General features: G+C 38.7%; 1 protein-coding gene across 1 annotated transcript in view; it reads left to right on the plus strand.

Annotated features, from left to right (window-relative positions):
- The first annotated feature begins 2,242 nt into the window (after window positions 1-2,242).
- LOC131036744 (E3 ubiquitin-protein ligase CHIP) overlaps window positions 2,243-22,930 on the plus strand; it is a 100,648-nt gene continuing 79,960 nt past the window's right edge. Inside the window, exons 1-3 of the mRNA XM_057968714.2 lie at window positions 2,243-2,591; window positions 2,666-2,733; window positions 2,832-2,895. Coding sequence (XP_057824697.2) covers window positions 2,478-2,591; window positions 2,666-2,733; window positions 2,832-2,895 — 246 coding nt within the window. The 5' untranslated portion in view covers window positions 2,243-2,477. The remainder of the gene's footprint in view (window positions 2,592-2,665; window positions 2,734-2,831; window positions 2,896-22,930) is intronic.

Here is a 22,930-nt window from a genome sequence, read left to right on the forward strand (position 1 = left end):
TCTCCTCTCAACTATATAACTAGGATAATATATTGCTTAAAAAAGGAAAGATTACATCCATAAAGTTGTCTAACAGCCAACCACTACATGGGATCTCGCCCCTACAAAACCATCGGAACCCGAGAAAGACACCGGACCTACAAGTCCTACCACTTCAAAAAACCACCACACAAAAATACTTCCCCACCCAAAACTCGACAAACCCAAGGGACCTGCCTAACGAAACCAACCCAGGGCCTCTTCCCTTGAGAAATTCGGAATGCCCTGGCTGGGGCCTGCCACATGAGTCTCCCTCCCACCACCTGGCATGGTTCCCAACTTGCCATCTCGAAACGAGTTGCGCTCCACCACCTTCACATACTTCTGAGGAATCCGATGACGTATCAGTGGCCTCCCATGTTCATCCAATGGAGCCTCCGACTTGATTGAGGTCTTCTTACCACGTATTTTTGCTCTTTTCGTCGGTCCCAATTCTCGCACAAAATTCACAACATCCCTCCACCCCTTTCTTGCGTCCTCTAGCTGGATTTCCACAGGTCGAGAAGCTGACCAGATCACGAACAACTACACGCCCCCCATCTCCACACCAATCCTCCACCACGTTTCTTGCAACATCTTCAACCCTTTGCCAATTTCTGCACGAGTCACCACATCTTCTAACCCGCCCGACCATTTAGGTCGCAACACCAAGGACGTTACCCGTTGCACCTCCTCCATCGACCCACCCACCGTCAAGGCCAACACAACTAACAACAACGAGATGTCCAGATTAGTTCGAGGGCGACAATTAGACACCAGAAATTCCTCCCCAACCATCCAACGCACTGCCCTTCAAAACACATCCCCATCAACCTTGAAAACATTGAACAACCTATTGCATGAAATTGGGCCACGAAATGCTGGCATTTGACCGTCAGTCGATAGAGAGAAATTGGCCTCCATCCTACCTCTCACCCTCGTCCAAAACCTGCACACACTAACAAAGCCAATACCAAAAATTGCGAAGTGCCAGGAAACCAAGAGCCAAGGCCCTAAAATAGGCAGCGCCACCACAAGAAATAATAACTCGACACGTAGCACCTCAAACCAATCATCATCACTTGATCAACCCACTAATAGCCTCCATCATCACTCCTACGCCATAATCCACGAGGGACATCACTTCCCACATATCCAGTGTCAAAATCAAACCACACCAGGCTCAAAACACAACTCGGGTTCTCTTCCCACATTTTAAGCAAATCAACCCAAATCACGAGGACATACATTTCGTAGGTCCTCAAATAAATTAAAGTTGCTATCCAAAGAACCATTTGCTCCCACATTCGAAAGCTTGTCAGCCTCTACATTTGCTTCCCTGAGAACATGTGACACCTTGAAATCTTCAAACCCACAAAGAAGGAGATTCATTCTTCTAATGTGTTTGTCCAATTGCCATGCCTCCATGCAACCCCTAGCTATCCCATTCACCACAATCTAAGAGTCCCCCTCCAGGTGAAGTTTCTTCACTCCCAACTTCTTAGCTAGAAGAATGGCTTCTATAGCCGCTTGACACTCGACTTCATTGTTCGAACCATCCACCAACCTTTTAGCCCCAATGGCTAGAGTGTTTCCACAATCGTCCCGGGCTATGACCCCAACTCCTGAGACCCTGAGATTCCCCCTTGAAGCACCATCAAAATTGATCTTAGTCCAACCCTTATCTGGCGGATCCCACTCCTGTCTTATTTCACCCTTCCTATGAGGATTAGCCCTCAAAAACCCATTAGCGGGCCTTAATAATAATATAATATTGATTACAATATCATAATATAATAATAAATTAATATTAATTATAATATAATAATATAATTATTTTTAAAATGGAATAATAAACAAATATGATATCTTTCGACGTACTTTTATATATCTTTCGACATACTTTTATATTTCTTTAACGATAGATAGATTAGAAATAATATTATTATTAATTATGAGGGATTGAAAGTGTGTCTATATAAAATCTATTTTTTTCTTAAAAATAAATATAAACTAAAAATATAATGATATGATAATGTAATCTTAATAATTTTTTTTATTTTTTTACTTTAATCAATAAAAATATGATAATATATTTTTAAGTAAAATAATAAACAAATATAATTGTACTTTACCTATATTCCCTACCAAAATTCAAATTTAGACCAATAAAAGAAATAATTTTGTTTTCCCTGGGCAAAATTGGCCAAAATGGAGGAAGTCGTTGGTTATTTCTGCACACGGAAATGAAACTTTGAATAGCTACTTTAGATGTTCAAGTTTACCTAATTAATAAATATACAGTAATGTTAATTTCCAGAGGGGGTGTATATATAAAAAAGTTTCGACATTGATCTGGTTTCCATGGCAGCCAATGTGTAGGCAGGGGTGTTTTGATTGGAACGCATTCCAAAGTCATCCCTGCGAGGAAATCAATAATAACATAAATAATAATTGTAATGGCTCCCGGATTGAATGTAAATGTTGCGAAACAGGCGGAATTATTGAAGCAAGAAGGCAATTCTTATTTCAAGAAGGAGCGCTTAGGCGCGGCTATTGAGGCTTATACACAGGTAACTTATTTGCTCTTAATAATGCAAAATTTAATGGTTGAAATAGGCTAATCTGTGCATCCTTTGTTTGGTAGGCGATAACTCTGTGCCCAAATGTACCCGCTTATTGGACAAATAGAGCACTTTGTCACAGGAAACGCGAGTGAGTATCGTATCCATTTTTCAAAAATATCTTTACTTTTTCTTCATATTGTTTCTTTTAATAGCACAGCGACCTTTAATTTTTGTTTACAAATACAGTGATTGGGAGAAAGTGGAAGCTGATTGCAGAAAAGCTCTAGAGCTGGACAATAGTTCTGTTAAGGTCAGAATAAATGTTGCCATTGTGTATATTATTCATTTTAAGCTATAACATTCTCAGCTCTCGAGAAATACGAATCTTTTGCATCCTCCGATACTGTTTTTCGAAAACCCTACAACTGCAGTGAATAGTGGCGTTTACTTACATTACAACAGGGCATTAAAAAACTGCAAGTCCAAGGGAAACCCCTGTTTCTATCTGCTACTCGCAATTAAAATCCACTAATTTTTAAATTGTAAAAGCTTAGCACTACTTGAGTGCCTAATCACACAAAACCACACGAAAATTTAGTTTAATTAGGTTTTTCCTATCTCGTGATTGAAATAAGGTGACCTACTTTGTGTGATTGTAATGGAGTTATTTATGTGAGAGCTTGATGCTACAATCCCAATCCATCGCTCCATTCTGATGATGGGTAACAAAGTGTGATCTGAAGCATTAATATACTAATATTTTTCTATTTAAGCTTTTGCAGGAATATTCATTTGTGAAATAAGTGATTTCTAGGTTACAGCCTAGCCAGAATTTTCTCACGAGTGTATCAGACTTGCGTTTTGTAACAAGGGCACTTTTTCACTTTAGCTTTATATATATCGTTCATTTTTTTTACGCCATGGATTTCCACCTCCTGACCAAGCTTCGAATGCCTCCCCAATCCATCCATTCCAGGAATAACACATATGAAAACATTGGTTACTAGAATTTCTTCTGGAGTGATCAAACTTAAAAGGTAATTACATCTTAACTTCTAGAACAATAAAAGTGCAGAAAACTGGATTACAGAAGTCAGGATCCATTTAGATTGTGTATAAAACCAAAATGTCATGAAATAGACTTCTCTCCAATGAATATGACAGCAAAATACTCTTGGAAGTAACTAGTATTGTTCTTAAAAGACTGAATTACAACTACCTTACAAATTTAGGATCCCAAAAGTCCCTCCTTATTACACTGACAATGCCTCATTTGAAGGGCTCTTCTAACTAACCTCCATTTCTGGTTAGACTTTAGGGATTTTCTTCAGCTTGAACAGTTTACACTTGCAGTGCTTTAAGATTCATTTCTGTTTTAGGTACATATCAACGGGCATTGTCTATATGGATTACTCAAAATTTGATTTGGAGAAGTTTTAGGAAATAAATGTAATAAAGAGATGTGAACATCCATAATTTGTTACAAAAGCAATGTTGATTGTATCCTCGGAGACCACTAAGGAGATATAACAGTATTGTACATAATCTTAAGTGTAGAGAATAAATGTAATTCAGTAATAATAATATTTTGTATTATTATTATATAGATGATAGATACATTAAAAGCTGAATAGCAATTTCATGTTGATCGATATGTTTCAAGTAAATGAGAAATGGGTTTCACTTTTCCCTTTCTATTTCATTTCCACAGTTTATTCGCTGGCCTGACATTAGTATCAAAGCGTTAGGGTCAAATCCATTCACAGCAAATAAATTTGTAGTAAAACTTATTTGCTTCATTTTTCCAATCCTGCATTCAGAGCTATGGGTAATTTTCATTCACAGCAAATAAGTAATCTAGATCAGAGATAGAGAAACAATAGTCTGAAAATTATATACAGAAGAACAGAATTTTGATGAGATTTCCGATATGATTAAATTCTGTCAGTTAATCTTTGATATTATCGACTGCTTACTTGATCACGAGATTTCCACTGTAATTGATATCGATCACCAGCAAGCATCGAAGTCAGGTATATGTATGGATGTGAAAAGTCATGTCCACGTAGAGGCATGACTTCTACATGGCTTATGCCATGTAGAGTCATGACCCTACGTGAACATGACTCTTCGTATTGCAAGAGTCACTGTTTTAGTTATGCATTAAAACACTTAACGGTGCTCGGGTTTAACGATGCTTAGACTTCGACAGTCACTATATGTTGTTTGCTTAAATCCGAATGAGGCTACATTCTTAACACTCCCTCTTAGCAAAAGAGGATTGAATTAAGTTTAAGGAACAACACACACACACACACACACACACACACAGATATATATTCATTTGGCATGATCATATACATTCAATCAGTAATGTTCACTAGTGAAATTTTTCATATCTTAGAGAGATGAATTATCTGATATCCAACACTCTGGGACAACAACTACATGAAGTCTTATCAGATAACATCCTTGATCCTAGTGACAACTGTAAAATTGTCATTATCACAGATGCAATAATTTTAGTATCATGATATCCAGCACATTCCGGGACAGCAAATTAATGTAGTCAATCATGATATGATTGTTATCATAATTTCCGACGCATCTCGGAACAACACTTAATGACAACAAATCAATAACTCAACATAACAAATTTAGTATCAAGATTTCCGGCACATTCCGGGACAGCAACTTAATGTAGTCAATCTTGATTACAGATCAGGCTATTGTGGAGGTCGTCACCTTACAATAGTGATCTAACACATACATCTCATGGAAGATCGTCACCTTTCATGACATAACACATACATGCAATATTGCATACAAAATATTCATGAATATATCAAATTACATATGATTACGACTCAATTTCAATTATAATTTAGTATACCAAGTTTACCTCTAAAGTACTCCACTTTCAACTTTGCAAGAGGTTTGGTGAATATGTCCGCACTTTGCTCTTCAGTGCTGATGTAGGTCAATTTGATAACATCTCTTTCTACCATATCTCTTATGTAATGGTAAGGGATTTCTATATGCTTGGATCGATTGTGAAAAACTGGATTTACAGAAAGTTTGATGCAGCTTTGATTATCATAGTGAATCACAGTGGGGTTTAGGGGCTTCCCAAATAGTCCGACTAGCAATTTCCTTAACCACACTGCTTCACGAGCTCCCATGGAGAGCCATATATTCGGCTTTAGTGGAACTCTGAGCAACTGCTGACTGTTTTTTGCTAAACCAGGATATCATAGCCGATCCAAGACTAAAACAACACCTCGTTGTACTTTTACGATCAATGGAACTGCCTGCCCAGTCAGAATCAGAGTACCCTTGGAGTTGTATCTCAACATTTTTATACTTCAGGCCAAGTTCAATAGTACCACACAAGTATCTCAGAATATGCTTAGCAGCCATTAGGTGAATCTTCTTGGGTTCGCACATGAATTGACTTAACACATTAGTAGCATAACAAATATCAGGGCGAGTGTTTACCAGGTACATAAGGGATCCAATTTGTCTATAGTATGTAGGATCTGTAGATTCTGAATCTACTGCTTCACTTTTGAGTTTATGAAGATTTATTTCCATTGGAATAGATAGAGGTTTACAATCTATCATACCATTTTTGGTTAGGATATCAATGGTGTATTTTCCTTGATTTAGGAAAATATAATTCTCTTTTTGCCATATTTCTAGACCCAAAAAATAGTGTAGTAGACCTAGATCCTTCATATCAAATTCAGCCACAAGATCTTGTTTGCATTTTGCAATGAGATGATCTTCTCCGGTTATCAACAAGTCATCAACATAGAGAACAAGTATTAACATGTCACCATTCGATATTTTGAAGTATATGCTAGAATCTGCTTCATTTTTGGAATATCCTAGCTTGGAGAGATAACTATCTATCCTTTCGTACCATGCCTTGGGAGCGTGCTTAAGGCTGTAGAGGGCTTTTTTTAGTCTGCACACATAGAGATTTCTATCGTGTGTAGGAAAGCCTTTAGGTTGTTCTATACATACTTCTTCCTCAATAACACCATTAAAAAATGTGGTCTTAACGTCCATTTGATGTACCTTCCACTCTTTAGATGCTGCAATGGCAATAATGGCTCTTACAGAAGTATATCGGGCAACTGGAGCAAATGTCTCTTCGTAGTCAATTCCAGCTTTTTGAGAAAACCCCCTGGCAACGAATCTGGCTTTGTGTTTTTCAATACTACCATCTGGTGCATATTTGATTTTGAATAACCACTTTGAAGAGACAACTGATTTGTCTTTTGGTCTAGGTACAATGTCCCAGACATCATTTTTTAAGATAGACTTGTATTCCTCAATCATTGCATCTTTCCAAGCTTGACATGTTAAAGCCTCTTCAACATTTGATGGTTCAGATTTTGCAAGCTCAGTCATGAGTGCAACGTAGCATGACTGATTTCTTGTTTTCTTATTCTCTTTGAAGATTTCATCAGGTTCCACATTATTTTCCTCAATCATCTTTCTTGCCCATAGTGGTCTTTTCTTGTTGTTAGGATTTTCAGCATTCTCAAAATTAGATGATTGAGGTTCATGATCTTTTATGCTATTCTCCCTCTGATTCTCAATTGTAAGATTTTCATCTGATTCTGTGGTTTGGTCATCTTTTGCACTTAGAGAGAGTTTATAAGCAGCATCTTCTTCAAATTTGACATCTCTACTTATCCAATAGATTTTCGTCCTAGAATATAGACTCTGTATCCTTTAGTGGTTTCACTGTAGCCAACAAATATGCCTTTCTTCCCGGAGGGTTCTAGTTTGGTTCTCTTTTCTTTAGGAACGTGAATATACACATGGCAACCAAAGATTCTTAGATGGCTTAAACCTAGTTTATTCCCTGTAAAGGCTTCTTTAGGTGTTATATTCTCTAGGATTGAATGAGGGCATCTGTTTTGAATGTACACAACTGTATTTGATGCTTCAGCCTAGAATGAGATATGTAGATTTTGATCATGCATCATGGCTTTAGCGACTTTGATGATGGTTCTGTTTTTCCTTTCTACAACTCCATTCTGTTGAGGATTATAAGGTATTGTACACTCCCTCTTAATCCCAACAGAAATACATAATTCTTAAAAATTTTCAAAGATATATTCATCCCCATTATTTGATCTTAGAGTTTTTATTTTCTTCCCAGTTTGATTTTCCACTAAGGCTTTAAATTCTTTGAATTTTAATAACTCTTCATTTGATTCTTTGAGTTTTATGAAATAGATCCAAGTTTTCCTAGAGTAGTCATCAACAAATATCACGTAATACAAAAATATCCCCCCAGTGATGGTAATGACATTGGACCACACAAATCAGTGTGGACAAGTTCTAGTAAACTTTTGATTTGTGTTCACTTGATGGAAAAGACCCTTTTGAGTTCTTCCCTAGAGCACATCCTTTACAAGTTCCAACATGATCAGATTTTAGATTGGGTAATCTTGTGGTGATCTTTCCTATGGAAGGTAGGGCACTAAATCGAAGATGTCCTAATCTTCTATGCCAAATTTCATTAGAATTAGATACTTCATGATTTAGTGCTTGTTTTTGAGTATTACATAGTTTGTATAAACTACCATCTCTAGTTCCTATAGGAATAGCATTCTTTATGTTAGAATTTTTAGGCCAGAGTAGAACTTTATCTTCATGGAAGGTGACACGATATCCTTGATCAGCTAGTCTTGATATAGAGACCAAATTCCTTTTGATACCTGGTACAAAAAGAACATCTTCCAATTGTAATGTAACTCCTGTTCTTAATTGAATTGAGAAGGTCCCAATTCCTTTCACTGGATAGGTAGAATTGTCTCCTATTGTAACTTCTTCAGTTGAGTGCCCTTCAAAGGTTTCGAATTGATCTCTAAATCTGGTTCTGTGTCATGACGCTCTACTATCGATTATCCACATATGTTTGTTTGACTTTAGTTCACTTGATAAGGCTAAGAAGAATAGAGGATTCTCTACTTCCTTGACTTCAGCCAGGGCTGCTTGAGCTTTCTTTCTTTCTGGGCAGAATCTGTGAGTGTGTCCAAATTTATCACACCTGTAGCATTGAATCTTGGAGAAGTCTCTGCTTTTGTGATTATTTCCTCTCTTCGGTTTGAAGTTCCTTTTCTTCCCTTTGTTGCTTGAGTTAGCATCTAGTGCTTGAATTTCTCCTTCTTTGTTTGGACCCATCCCTCTTGTAATTAGTCGAGATTCTTCTTGTGTGCAATCATTTTTGAGTTGATCGAATTTCGATAGTGTCGGTCAAGCACTAATGCCTTCAATAAAGGATTCCCAATTGGAAGGTAATCCCTTAAGTGCTATTAGAGATAGCTCCATATCATCTACATTATTCCCAATGGTTGACAATTGATCTTTCAACTCTGAAATCCTCATGAAATAGGATGTGATTGTTTCTCCTTTGTTCATGTAGATATGCATTAATTTCTGTTTTAATGTGAGCAATCTGCTTGCATTATTTATTTCAAATGAATTTTGAATGGTCTTGAACATATCATAAGCTGTAGTTAGTTTTGATATGGTTGGAAGAATGTGATCTTTAACATCATCAATTATTATTTTCTTAGCCTTGTTGTTGTTTCTTTTCCAGGTTGTTTTCTCTGGTTCGTCTTTGGGCATCTTTGTATCTTCTTCTATGTATGCATCTAGTTCGAGTTCTTGAAGAATTGCTATTATTCGAATTCTCCATGAGACAAAGTTGGATGCGCTTTCGAGTCTATCCTTCACTCTAACACTGTTCACCATGATTGTTTGTTCTTCCTTTGATTCTGAATACGAGTCTGAATTTTAATTTAAAAGTCTCACTATCTTTTATTTATTTCTCTACCAACTTGGCTCTGATACCATGTTAAGGAATCTAGATTAGAGATAGAGAAACAATAGTCTGAAAATTATATATAGCAGAACAGAATTTTGATGAGATTTCCGATATCAATAAATTCTGTCAGTTAATCTTTGATATTATCGACTGCTTACTGGATCACAAGATTTCCACTGTAATTGATATCGATCACCAGCAAGCATCGAAGTCGGGTATATGTATGGATGTGAAAAGTCATGTCCACGTAGAGGCATGACTTCTACGTGGCTTATGTCACGTAGAGTCATGACCCTACGTGAACATGACTCTTCGTATTGCAAGAGTCACCGTTTTAGTTATGCATTAAAACACTTAACGGTGCTCGGGTTTAACGATGCTTAGACTTCGACAGTCACTATATGTTGTTTGCTTTAATCCGAATGAGGCTACATTCTTAACACACATCTCTACTGGATTATAATAATAGTTGTCACTGTATGTCTCCGAGGGCTTAATCAGGTCATAGGCCTCAACATCCTTCCAGCTCTACCCAGCATTGAAACAAAAACTGCCTTTTTGTCTTCCAAAAATTTGGAAACCAGGATTTTGGCAAAACCCTAGAGAACGTTGAGCCAGCTCATTCCCCATGGGTCCTTGCAACTAGTTCCCTAATTATTGGAAGAGGAATTATCGGCAATGAAGTATTTCAAGAGCTACACAAGTACTGCACAAGTACTACCCAAGTACTACCCAAGTATTACGTCCCATGGCCCCAAAATCGCTATTTGGCATACTTTTGAAGATCCAACCCAGACTGAGATATAGAGCAACAAATGTTGCCAACAGATGGCTTTTGAGGCCTGTAGCTGCTGCAGTGCCAATGCACGAGATTTTCTTACTGATTTTTTTTTCAGCATTTGTTATCTGCTTTTGAGGCCTGTAGCTGCTGCAGTGCCAATGCACCAGATTTTCTTACTGAAAATTTTCTCAGCATTTGTTGTCTCTGCAGTTGACAATTGTGTCCTGGAAAGGATAAATACATGTACAGAGACAGAAGTTGAATAAGCTTCTTCCGAAAACCCATTCATCACTGAGAACAAAAAATGGTGGTAAATTCATGTCAGAGAAGGAACAAAATAAGTATTTCAAGAAGAATGGGATAATATATGGAGATGGAACAAAATAAAACAAAAAATTCAAAAGCAAAGGAATGCCATATTCTATGAGGATATAGCATCATCTCAAAGGACCTTTCACTCAATAAAATAGAGCAGTTTAGAGAATGAACAAAATAAGATTCAGCAGCATTGGTTGACAGCTGAGTCAACTTGAGAAATTTCTAAAGGCAAACTCAAGTCTTCACCAGGTCGATACCTTGGTTGATGAAAAATCTAAAACTGCAGAAGGGAACGAGTTACTTAGGCAATACCTTTTGCTGAGGTCTGGAGCTTTGTATCAAGAAAATGAAACACACAGATTTTTTTTTTTCAAAATGGGCAACAATAACAATGGGTTGACAACTATCCTTGCACATATGTAATCCTAGCCCTTGGTGTAGGCAATAAACGTAATAATAATAAATAGTTATTGCCTAGATACATTAAAAGCTGAACAATCATTTCATTGTGATAAATGTGTACTTTGTATCACAATTTCAAGTGAAATAAGAATTGTGTTTCACTTTTCCATTTCTATTTCATTTCCTCACTCCATTTTTTTGGTCCCCTAGGAGATTCTCTTAGCTGAAGCAGGAACCTTACTGTTGGAGACAGCAGTGATAACCGTTGATGTGTTTTTTAGACACAATCTAAACACAGAATAAAATACCCAAAAGTATCTTATCCTCTCTTGATCAAAGTCTCTCAAATGCTGAAGATTCGCACAAGGATCACTTGAGATAACTCCAAGGTTCTTCAATGTCGGGTCATGACGTGTGGATAAGCATAGTTGGTCGTTGTGATTGCTGTTCCTCCAAGGGGCCTTACGTACTCAAGGGATGGATGCTTAACTCTCAAGGAATGTTTTTCAAATGATATGCAATGAAGTTCACTTACCACTACTACTATACATTTATCAAAAAAATTTGCAAAAGATGAGGGTTGAGAGAAACTAAACTATGCCTAAGAATGCAAGAATGAAGGATGACTTAAGTGAAACTCAACTAGTCTTAGTATTGCTATACAAGAACAACTTCACCAAGGCTAATGCGATCTTCTAAGGGTATTAGATGATTTTCAAATCATTATCAAACATAGATACCATCAATCAAATTCATATCAATGATTGAGTAACAATTGGACTAAAGTGCTTTCAATGATTCCAGTCGACCACACAAGGCACACTTACAATTAGCAAGAGGATAGTGGTATGGATTAAGAGTTTCACCACAAATCAACACAACATACCATCATTCAAATTAAATACTTAAACTAATTCCAAATATCGATTTAAGAAGATGAATAACTATGCAAGAAGCTTCAAGGATTAAATAGAAACACCATAACTTCAATGTCTTTATTAATCCAATAGCAAAATAGCAACAATTCTTCAAGTCCTTCTCTTATCTCTCTTGAACTCTATATCTCTCTATATCTATATATTTTTACAAATGAAATGAGTGGGGTTTATATAGCACTCCCAAATACAATGAATGGCCAAGATCAAATGAGGATCAAGGGCCAAGATTTTGCCACCTAAACCCTAATTAGGGTTTGATACAATCAAAACCTTATTAAGATAAACATTATCAAAATATAAGCCAATGAGTAAATGACATCAATTGGCACAAACAACGAGGAAGCATCCTCCAATAATAAAATGAATTGCCATGTAGGATCATATCAAGCTGTCATCTAGGATTTTGTTCCCCTTTTCCTTCTCTTTTCTAGCATATTCAATGAACCTGGTCGTCATACATTCAATCTCTGTCATCGGAGCTGCTGGTAGATTCTTCAATTGCTCTTCTAAGGGAATGACCTCGTCAAAGGTTGTGATGATGGCAGTATTCCATCTAGGTTCAAGTTCTCTCGTCTTACTGACTAGTACCATTAGTGTGTGTTTGTCATCTAATTGCTTCTCCGTGATCAAGCCATCTGTTCCATGGAATATGACCTTTATTCTTTCTTCCAACTCTTTAGTGTCTATATGCATTCCAGGATCAATCTTCTTCTCCAAGATGGTTTCCGCTACTTCTACAATCTTATCATGGATGAGGTGCGTGGCATTTTCAACTTGATTGCACCCATTGCCGATGTCTTCAAAAATGACCTTCCTCATGCGAAGCAGGCTCCCCCAATGTAGAAAGCTCGGTGTTGACCCTTCCTTCATAATTCCTTCTCTCACCATGACCTCCCTAGATGTCTTCCTCATCTCTTGCAAGACAGGAATAGTGATGTCGTTAGTGTAGACAAATGCATCAAAGGCTTCCATGAGAGCATGGGTTCTCCCAAGAACCTTGATAACTCTATCAAGTATCTTCATCATATCTCTTATGAACTTGTTAGCCATGGTGAAGGATTTCTCTATCCATGTTTACATCAGCCGTGTTGAATTCCTTATCTTCTCCATATGGTCCATTGATTCGGAAGGAAGCAGTGGTGGTGGTGTAACTGACGGGTCATGTTGTCTCAATGGCTCCTTGAATTGCTGGAAGTAGCTTCTCCATTCCCTCACTTCTTTCTCCAGTTTCCTATTCTTATCTACTTCCATCCTAAGCATGTCATGAACTGTTTTCACTGAATCATTCATATCACCCAATGCTTGCTTCGGATTAATTGGACCCAAATCAATAGTCTCCATGTCATACTCCTCCGCCGCGATTTCGTCTTCAAACTTGTCAACCATGGGAGTGGCGATTTGTATCTTTCGGGAACTTGTATCATCCATTATTACCTTGGACATCTTCGTGGCTTTTTTTTTCTTGATGATTCCTTGAGTGCAACTTAGGAGGCTATCCAAGTCACCTACTAGTTCTTCATCAATTGCTATTACTTCTATAGCGAGCCGTTCTTTAAGCCATACAGGGATAGATGATCTTCCTTCTCCCACTTGTGTCTCTTTGGGCAATTGCTCATCTCTAGGAGGGGAAGTTGTCTCATTACCATCTTCTCTTTCATCTTCATTATTCACTTGAGTGTGAAGAGCGAGGTCTTCTTGATCTTGTGATAACTTTTCTTTACCTCTCTCATTTTGAACTGTGGATTCCATTGATTCGTTCAGCCCATGACTCAACTCCTTATCAAGTCTTTGATTCTCATGGCCTTTCTTTTGATTCAACTCTTCTTCACGTCAGGAGGAAGTGCTGGAAGGATGACCGGAATTTGACTTATGCCTCTTTCTTGATGCTTCTTTCTCCCCATGATCATCTTTTCTCTTCGAGCCTCTAGAATGAGTTGATTGAGATGCACTTCCGATTACACTTGCATCTTCTTCATCATCCACTCTTGCTGCTAAGTTAAATGTCATTGTCAGATTTTGTTCCTTCAACTTTTGATGCTGGACATCTATCCATTTGCGAGTGTAGGCTAGGACTTGTTTCATCAATTCCTTCAAATATGTGATTTCCATCTCCACCCAATTGATCTTTATCTCCTTGTCTTCCTTCTTGTAGGTTGGTTGGAGACACTTGCCGCTATCTTTTGTTTGGTTAGCAACACTAAAGACTTTGCACTTTCGAATGAAGTCGAGAGGTAGCCTGGAATGCATTCTTCTTTTCACTTCAAAGTCATTTTGAGCATTCATCCAAAAATCCTGCAACTACCATATGTGTTTGTACTTCTTTTCGGCAACTCCCCTTACGTTATCATAAGGATCGAAGTTATCTCTAGGATTAAATGTAGTAAGTGAGTAGAGAGATAACTCTTCCTTGGCGCTCTTAGCTGCTTGAAGGGAGGCCCAAACTTCTATAGAATCTCCAAGTGAAATGGGAAAAGGAATGCTGGACTCATGTTTATGCCGTAGTGCCTTGGCATATGCCACCAATTGTCTTACCACCTCAAGTGACACTACCCTATCTATTGGATAGCGTGGCAACATGTAAGGAGGAGAAGGGCATCCTTGAATCCTTATGTAGGTGAACTTCGAGAATTGAATGAACCATGCACCAAATTGTTTGATCAATGCTTCAGCGGTTGGAGACAATCGTTGACGAATCCCACCTTGTAGAATCCATGTGATATGCATAGTGAAGGCATCATTAACTCTTCTATAATGTTGCCTAGTCGGATGGTGTAGCTTTGTATATGACTCGCGAGCTCTTATTTCTCCCGGTCCTCTTCCAACTATGCCTCTATACATCAAATCCAGCATACTCATAATTCCTAGCAAGAGAGTAAATGACATAGGAGTTCATATTGAATGTCCTAGTGCGGATGAGTCTCTTAGTTGAATATCCAGGCTATTGCTGATGAGTCTTGCCCAATTGATTGTATCCTTGCCATGAGTGACTATCTCCATGAAGAAGAACATCCACTTCTCAAAGTAGAATGCTTGTGGTGCGCCTTCAACTCGATTGAGTAGAGTGATGAAATCCCTGAACTCATCCTTGAAATCAACTATGTGGCCTGCTAGGCATCTTGCTCTTGCCAAGTCTACTCTTCAATAGCCAATATTTGTTGATAATTTCCAAACATGCTTCCGGATCATCCTCATAAACTGCCTTAGCTCCTTCTATGCTTTTATAGATCATGTCTCTTGGCTCAGGTAGGTGGAAGGCTTCACTGAAAGGTAGGCAAACACTCTTCCATCTTTCACCACTATTGTTCTTGTGTGGGAATCATAGTGTTTGGCACACTCTATCATCAATTCATAGCATTGAACGTCAAGAGGGAAGCCAGCTGCCTTGATGATTCCACTATCCATAATCTTCTTTGCTGTTGCAATGGGCTTGCTTGTGTATGACGAGCTTCGGAATTTCTTGAGATCAAATTTCCCAAGGTTGGTATCTCCTATGTTGCTCCAATGAGACGTGATCTTTGTCTCCAAAATCTCGCTCTTTTGACCTTCCTTGATAAGTGCTTGACGTGCACCAGCCCCGCTTGCCTTTGGCGCTGCCATTCTTCACCTAATAGAGCTGTCTAAATTAGGGTTATGGTGAAAAGCGTTTAAACTATTGATTTCAAGTCTATATATAATGATTAATGCCTCTAAGATCTAAGCAAATCTGAAAATGAAAGATTGAACATTAATTACCTATTTTCAGTATGCTCATCTAAACTTTCTAATGAATTTGCAGCATTAAAGAGGTCTAATTTAACAAAAATGATCAAAATTTAGTCATAAATCAGACCTGCACTTAACATGTGTTATACATACCTCTGATTTTTATTGATTTTTACTTTGAATTGATGCCTCTTAATCAAAGGATGTGACTGATAATGTTTAAGGAGTCTGCTGTTGCTGAAGGTGTATGAACAAATTCGCCCTTCTTATGATTAACTTCACTGCACCTCAGGACAAATTCGCTATTATTATGATGAAGTTCGCTCCTTTTGATTAAGTATTCCTCCTTTGTTGGGTAAATTTGCTGCTTTGTAATCAAATTCGCTTCTTTGCTGAGTAAATATGATTGAATTCTATGCTCTTAGGTCAAATTGCTGCTCCCTTATGATGAAATTTGCTGCTGATGTTAATCTGATTTGCTGCTCTGCTTTTATAGAGAAGAGATTCGCTTTGAATTGGTGATCAAATGAGTGCTTTGAATCTCCTTATATAGGTGTTTTATGGGAAAGGTTGTGTCCTTTAGGTTGAAGGCCGATTGGGAAAATTAAATTTATTCCCTTAAGATGGCTGACTTATCACTTAAAACTTTTTCCCTTTTTGAATTTATGTTTGGCGCCAAATGTATTTGCAATTGCTAGCCGTCGTCATTGAGCAAATTTGCTCCTATAGGGGAGCAAAGGAAGAACTTTTCGCTCCTAAAAGGGAGCAATGGAATAGGAATTTGCTGCTAACCTTAGGCAAAGGAAGTAATAAGAACCCCAATTCACTTAGCTAGATTTCACCAATCTTACCTTCTTATGCCTCAAGTTCATCACCTTTCTTATTTGGAATGCTTCAAATAGTCATAAAAAATACTTAGGAAAGGTTTTCGCTCTCAAGGTGGAGCAAAGGAAGGGGAATTCGCTCCACTTGAGGAGCAATGGAAGCATATTTCGCTCCTAAATGGGAGCAATGGGAATTTTTTTATACTTAGCCAAAATTTCATCTGCTTTCTCCATTCCATCAACTCAAACCTTAAGTTCCAGTCATCATGTGCAAAAGTCATTAAATCTCATTCATTGAATGCCTTGAAGATGACTTCGGTCCTAGGATGGGGCAATAAAAGTCAAATTCGCTCCTAAGGAGGAGCAATAGAAGCAAATTTCGCCCCAAGGTGAGGGCAATGGAAATAAACTCAAATTCTCCCTTCATCAATTTATGTTTGGGTATTTTGCCATCTATGCATGTGAAGGTGTCAAATTAACCTCAATAAAGGCTTAGAATCAACTTCGCTCCTAATCAAGAGAAAAGGAAGGGAAATTCGCTCCCAAGAAGGACCAATGGAAGTGAAAATCGCTCCTAAAGGGGAGCAAAGGAAATTGCTTTAATTTAGACACTTAGCTTGATTTCCCCCACTTACCCTCCTTGCATCAACTCAAATGCATCAAATTACCCTCATGTGAGGTCTTGGAAGTAAATTTGCTTTCATGAAACAACAATGGAAGAGTATTTCGCTCCAGATGAGGAGCAATGGAAGTGTTTTTCGCTCCAAGACTCAAGCAATGGAAGTGACCTCAAATTCATCCTTTAGCTTAGTCTTATCACCTCATGCCTTAGGTTTTAGTTATCATGCACAAAAGGTTATCAAATAGCCCTCAATGAATATTTTGGAGATGACTTCACTCCTAACTAAGGGCAAAGGAAGAGCAATTCGCTCCCAAAGGGGAGCAATAGAAGTCAATTTTGCTCCTGGAGCGAGGCAATGGAAGTCACTCCAAATTCATCCTTTTTGATCTTTCTTTGCATTAAAATCGTGATGCATTTACCTCTTTTCATGATCAAAATGATACTAAAGGCATTAAACTTGCTCATCACTCTCAAATATGCTCAAGAAGTTCAAATCGCTCCGAGATGAGGGCAATGAAAGAGGATTTCGCTCCTAGAGGGGAGCAAAGGAAATGACCCCTATACTTAGCTAAATTGATGGTTGGTTGATCGAAGATTGCATTCATTGCTCAAATTAAGACTTCACATTATGATCAGATGGGGTTTTAGATGTCTTGGAGGGTTAGGAGAGAGATTTCGCTCCTGGAGGGGAGCAATGGAAGCAAAATTCGCCCCAGGATTGGAGCAAAGGAAGTGAATTTCACTCCTAGGGAGGTGCAATGGAAATTTTCTCCCACTTAGCCAAATTTTGCTCCTGCAACTCACCTCTCGATGCAATACAATCAGGTCATTTGGATGACGAAGGAAATCTTGCATAGTTGACTAGGCTTGATCTAAGGGACTCCTCCATCAAACTTCCTTCTCTCTTCGCTCGATTTGACTTCTCTTTTTCAACGTTTTGTCACTATAAGCTCAGATCAATCTAGTTGGCGACAACTTTTATCCCACTCACTAGAATTTGCAAGAGAGATATTATGCTAAGAGACACCAGGACTTGAAGAAAAGAGGTGGTCCCCATTTTGATGGGGTGATGTTGTGAAATCGTCACAACAATAACCTCGTTGCTAAACTATCTAAAGAAGGTTGAAAAGATGAATAACCATTGCCGGTGCAAAATAGTTGTGGAAGAAGAATTAGGCTGTAGGAAGAAAACATGGATGAAGCAGTATGAGATTTCAACCCAAGAATGCGAATGAATGAAGGAGAGCAAAGCGAGAAATCAGAAATGAGCGAAATAAACTGTTATTCAACTCAAGAGAATGCAAAGCATACAATGAAAATAAGATACCCATATGAGAGCGATGGGTGAGTATATATAGCACTTACCACCCAAGAGACTAAAAGCCATAGAAACGGGATTCAAACTCTTGGACTCGGCGTGGACTCGGCATGAGTGACTCGACTCGGTAAAAAACCCGACGCAGACTCGACAAGACTCGGAAAAGTGAAAAACCCAAGAAATTTAGAGATTTTAAAGGATTTAAAACTTGTTTCACACACCCTTTATTTAATAAACCTTAAAGGCACAATAACATCATTAAATAGAAGCTAATTTGATCACATGCACAAGTATACACAAGTATAAATAAGTATAAACACAAATTGTAGCTGAAGAAAATAGAAAACGTAGATATATAAATATTGTCAAATGTATACAAAACTCATGGAATATAAAGTCCATGACATCAAATGTTCCACACAAATATCAAAACAATAACTACAAGTCTATGGCTCAAAGGAGCTTGCATCCCTCCTACGAAGGCATCTAAGGTAGGTCTTGGATGTTTTAGTAGCCATAGTCTCTATCCGTGACTCCATGCTACCCTATCCAACATCAGCTGTTCCTGTGTCTGCTCGTGCTCTAACCTCCTCTTCTACCATGGCTACAACCTCAAGTTCTCTATTAGTATTTTCGTGGTCAACCCAATCAAGGTCCTCGCTGCTAAAGATAGGATCCATAGCCTTAGTGATCCACACAAGGTGTTAGATGTGAGAAAAGCCCAATGATAGAAGGTGTTTCCTCGTGGGCTGGAAGTGGGCATTCGAGGATTTTTTTTATAGAGAAAAACGTCAAAAAAGTTCGTTTTTTGTCATTTTTTGAGATTTTTTTTTTTGTTTGGCCAAGTCCAGGCATATGGATTCACCAGGACTCGAACGAGTTCGAGTCCAGGCCCTTGGGACTCACCTAGGGTCACCCGGCTCAGGACTCGCCAAGTCCTAGCGAGTCCAGGATCTTTGCTAAAAACACAACCAATGTGGGATAAAGTGAAAAAGTCCCTAAATAAGCTTAACTAAGTGTGAAGACAGCTATAGTGGAGAACTAGCTAATAAAGAACTAAAAGGCTAAAGAACCCTATTCACACTAACACCCCACAATGCAACTTAGGGAGAAATGTAGACAAAAAAGTAAAAATGGGATGAGGTACCCATGTACAAAAGATCCCCTCAACAGAAAAGGAAGGAGAAAACTCAGTGGGAAAAAGCTCCCACCATGAGAGGATGAAGCAAGAAGGGCTAAGTGACCCCCCCAAACGAAATGTCCCGCACCCCCAAGAGAGACCTAAACTTGCTCGTAGTGAAGGGCTTAGTGAAGATATCTACAACTTGCTCTGCTGTAGGACAGTATTGCAAATCGATGACATGCTCCTGAATCAGCTCTCGAAGATAATGCATGTGGATCTCAATGTGTTTGGTCTGCTGATGATGGACTGGATTTTGCAAGATTTGGATGGTGCTCTAGTTGTCACAGTAAATGATTGATGGCTTCTGAAAAGTGATGCCAAGTTCAGTGAGGAAATTTTGAAGCCAAATGGCCTCAACAACGACATTAACAACCCCCCGATACTCAACCTTAGTTGAAGAAAGAGCAATGGCATGTTGCTTCTTGCTTTGCCAACTAATGGGACCGAAACCAAGGTGAAAGTTGTAGCCAAATGTGGACTTGTGATCATCAAGATCACCAACCCAATAAGAATCCATGTAGCCAATCAAATCTAAACCTATGCCTATAGCATAGTGAATCCCATACCTGTGAGTGCCCTGAATGTAGTGCAAGATGCGTTTGGCAGCTTTCCAATGAAGCTCATGTGGCTCCGTTATGAAGTGTGAAACAATGCCAAGTACAAATGAAATGTCAGGGCGAGTATGAGTTAGGTAGATGAGGCTACCAAGCTGATGATACAAAGTGGCATCAACAAGTGGTGTGGAACACTTCGCCTCAAGCTTGACCCAAGACAGAAAGGGAGTTGGTGTAGGCTTACAGTTAGCCATGTGAAAATGAGCCAGAAGAACAAGAACATACTTGGGCTGTGCAAGGGAGATCCCAGAAGAAGTTTGAGTGATCTCTATCCCGAGAAAGTAGTGCGAGAGACCTAAGTTAGTCATGGAAAACCGGTGGTGCAAAGCAGACTTGATGTCCACTATGATGGATGAAGTGCTCCCAGTGACAATCAAGTCATCAACATAGAGAGCCAAGAAAAGAAGATCATCCTCTTGTCTCAAGACGTAGACATTTGGATCTGAGTGGCATCTGGAGAACCCAATTGAAAGAGGAAAGGAGTCTATCTTGGCATACTAAGCTCGTGGGGCCTGTTTGAGGCCATAGAGAGACTTGCTCAATTTGCAAACCAATGAAGAATCCTGAACAAATTCTTGTGGCTGCTCCATGTAAATCTCCTCATGTAGATCCCCGTGAAGAAATGCACTCTTCACATCCATCTGATGTGCAGCCCAACCTTGAGCTGCAGCAATAGCAAGTATTAGGCGAATGGAGTTCATCTTGGCTACGGAGCCAAAGGTTTGTGTAGTCAACACTAGGAACCTGAGAGAAACCTTGAGCCACAAGTCGTCTTTGTACTTGTCAACTGATCCATCTGCTGCAAATTTTGTCCAATAGATTCACTTACATCAAACCAGTTTTCTTCCCTTAGGAAGTGGAACAAGATCCCAAGTTTTGCTCCGAATCAAAGGGTGGTACTCGTCTTCCATTGTTGAATCCCACTCAGCAATACCTGATGCTTCATGAAAAGATTGTGGATCTAAAGCTGTGGCAATGTAGGAATGCGGAATATCATGATGTTATGAATGAGTCCTTCGAGTGTCTGAAGGATCCCCAACAAGTGTGCTTGCAAACTTAAGTGTTTGACGAGCCCATAGACGTCTGTGAGGAGATGAAGAATGAGGATCCTCTTCCTCAGAATTTGAACTTTGCGAAGAGGCAGAATTTGAACTTTGCGAAGAGGAAGATGAAGCCTAATGATCAACTTTGCAAGTAGAGGCAGCTGGAGGAAAATCATTTGAGTCACTATTTGATTCCACAGTGGAGGAAGGAAGATGATAGGAGGAGCTAGGAGAGTTTCCTTAAATCGCACACTTAGCTCAATAAAGATCTCATGTGTCTCAGGATCCTTAAGTCGATACCCTTTGACACCATCTGGACAACCAACAAAGATGCAAGGTCGACTCTGAGGTTTCAAGGCCTTGCTGTTGTCAGAAGGAATGTGAGCCCATGTGGGAGAGCCAAAAACTTTGAAGTGCCGCACAACAGGTTTCCTGCCCCACCAAGATTCAAAGGGAGTGATTCACTTCAATGCCTTATGCATAACTCTGTTCTAGATGTGAGAAGCACAATTGATAGCTTCTACCCAATATTCAAGTGCAAGGGAGCGGGCATGGATCATGCAGCCAGCCATCTCTTTCTGGAATTTATTTTTCCTCTTGGCTACATCATTCTGTTGAGGTGTATAGGTGTTGATGTGTATTTTGTACATGACCGAACACATAATAAAATACCTAAAGGTACTGTAGTCACATAAATCTGTCCACTTAATTAAATGAATACTTAGTATTTATTTGATTATTTAACTATCCTTTTTGCAGAGCATCAGGTACCTTATCATCTCTTGAGCAAAGTTTCCCAACTGCTGAAGATCTCGCCGAAGGATCAGTCGAAGCAACTCCAAGGTTCTTGTATGTAGGTTCTCTACTCGTGGATAAGCTCTTTGTGGTATGATGTGATTTTGCTGGAATCACAAGGGGACTTACACTTGATGACTAAACGTCTGATTTGCTTTGAACATTGCTGGAACACAGGATTTCACTAGCCTAGATTTTGAAAAAAAAGGAAAAGGATGAGGGCGAGGAAAGGATCTAATTCTGACACTAAGAATGTAGGAGCAATGAATGATTTTTGATGAAATTCTAACTAAGTCTTGTTTTGACATCCTAGGACCATCTCCACAAGGTTAGTGCGATCTTCGGAGGAAAGCTTTATGATGTTCAGATCATCGCTACAGGCATAGACACCATCAGGCTGATGCATATCAGTGAAGAAGCGACGATTGAAGTTAAGCTTAAGCTGAATGATTCCAGTTGACTAAACAAGGCAAGTCTGCAATCAACAAACTGCTAGTAGTATGGATATGCGAATTTCACCATCAATCAAACACATTTCTTCCACTCATCTAATAACATGAAATCAAATATGAGAAGTATAGAGACCATGCAAATTGTTGAATCGACCCATAGATTTCACCATTTCTTCAATGAAGTTTTACAAGTCTTTTACAACAACATCTTGGCAACAATCTTTGCCCCTTCTCTCTATTCTACTTTAATTGCTATTCTATCAACTGACTATTCCTTATTTCTAACTATTCACCTTCTAACACCTAACTAACTATTCTTTATTAGCTAACCATTGACTAACTATTGTCTATTAGCTCACCATTGACTAACTATTGTCTATTACAAATGAGGAGCCAAGGCTTATATAGCGCCCTCAATACAATTCAATGGCTTAGATCCATTTGAGATCAATGGCCGAGATTTTACAATGAAAACCCTAATTAGGGTTTGTTACAACAAA

The sequence above is a fragment of the Cryptomeria japonica genome, chromosome 3 (genome assembly GCF_030272615.1).
Source record: "Cryptomeria japonica chromosome 3, Sugi_1.0, whole genome shotgun sequence".
In the NCBI taxonomy this organism is placed as follows: Eukaryota; Viridiplantae; Streptophyta; class Pinopsida; order Cupressales; family Cupressaceae; genus Cryptomeria; species Cryptomeria japonica.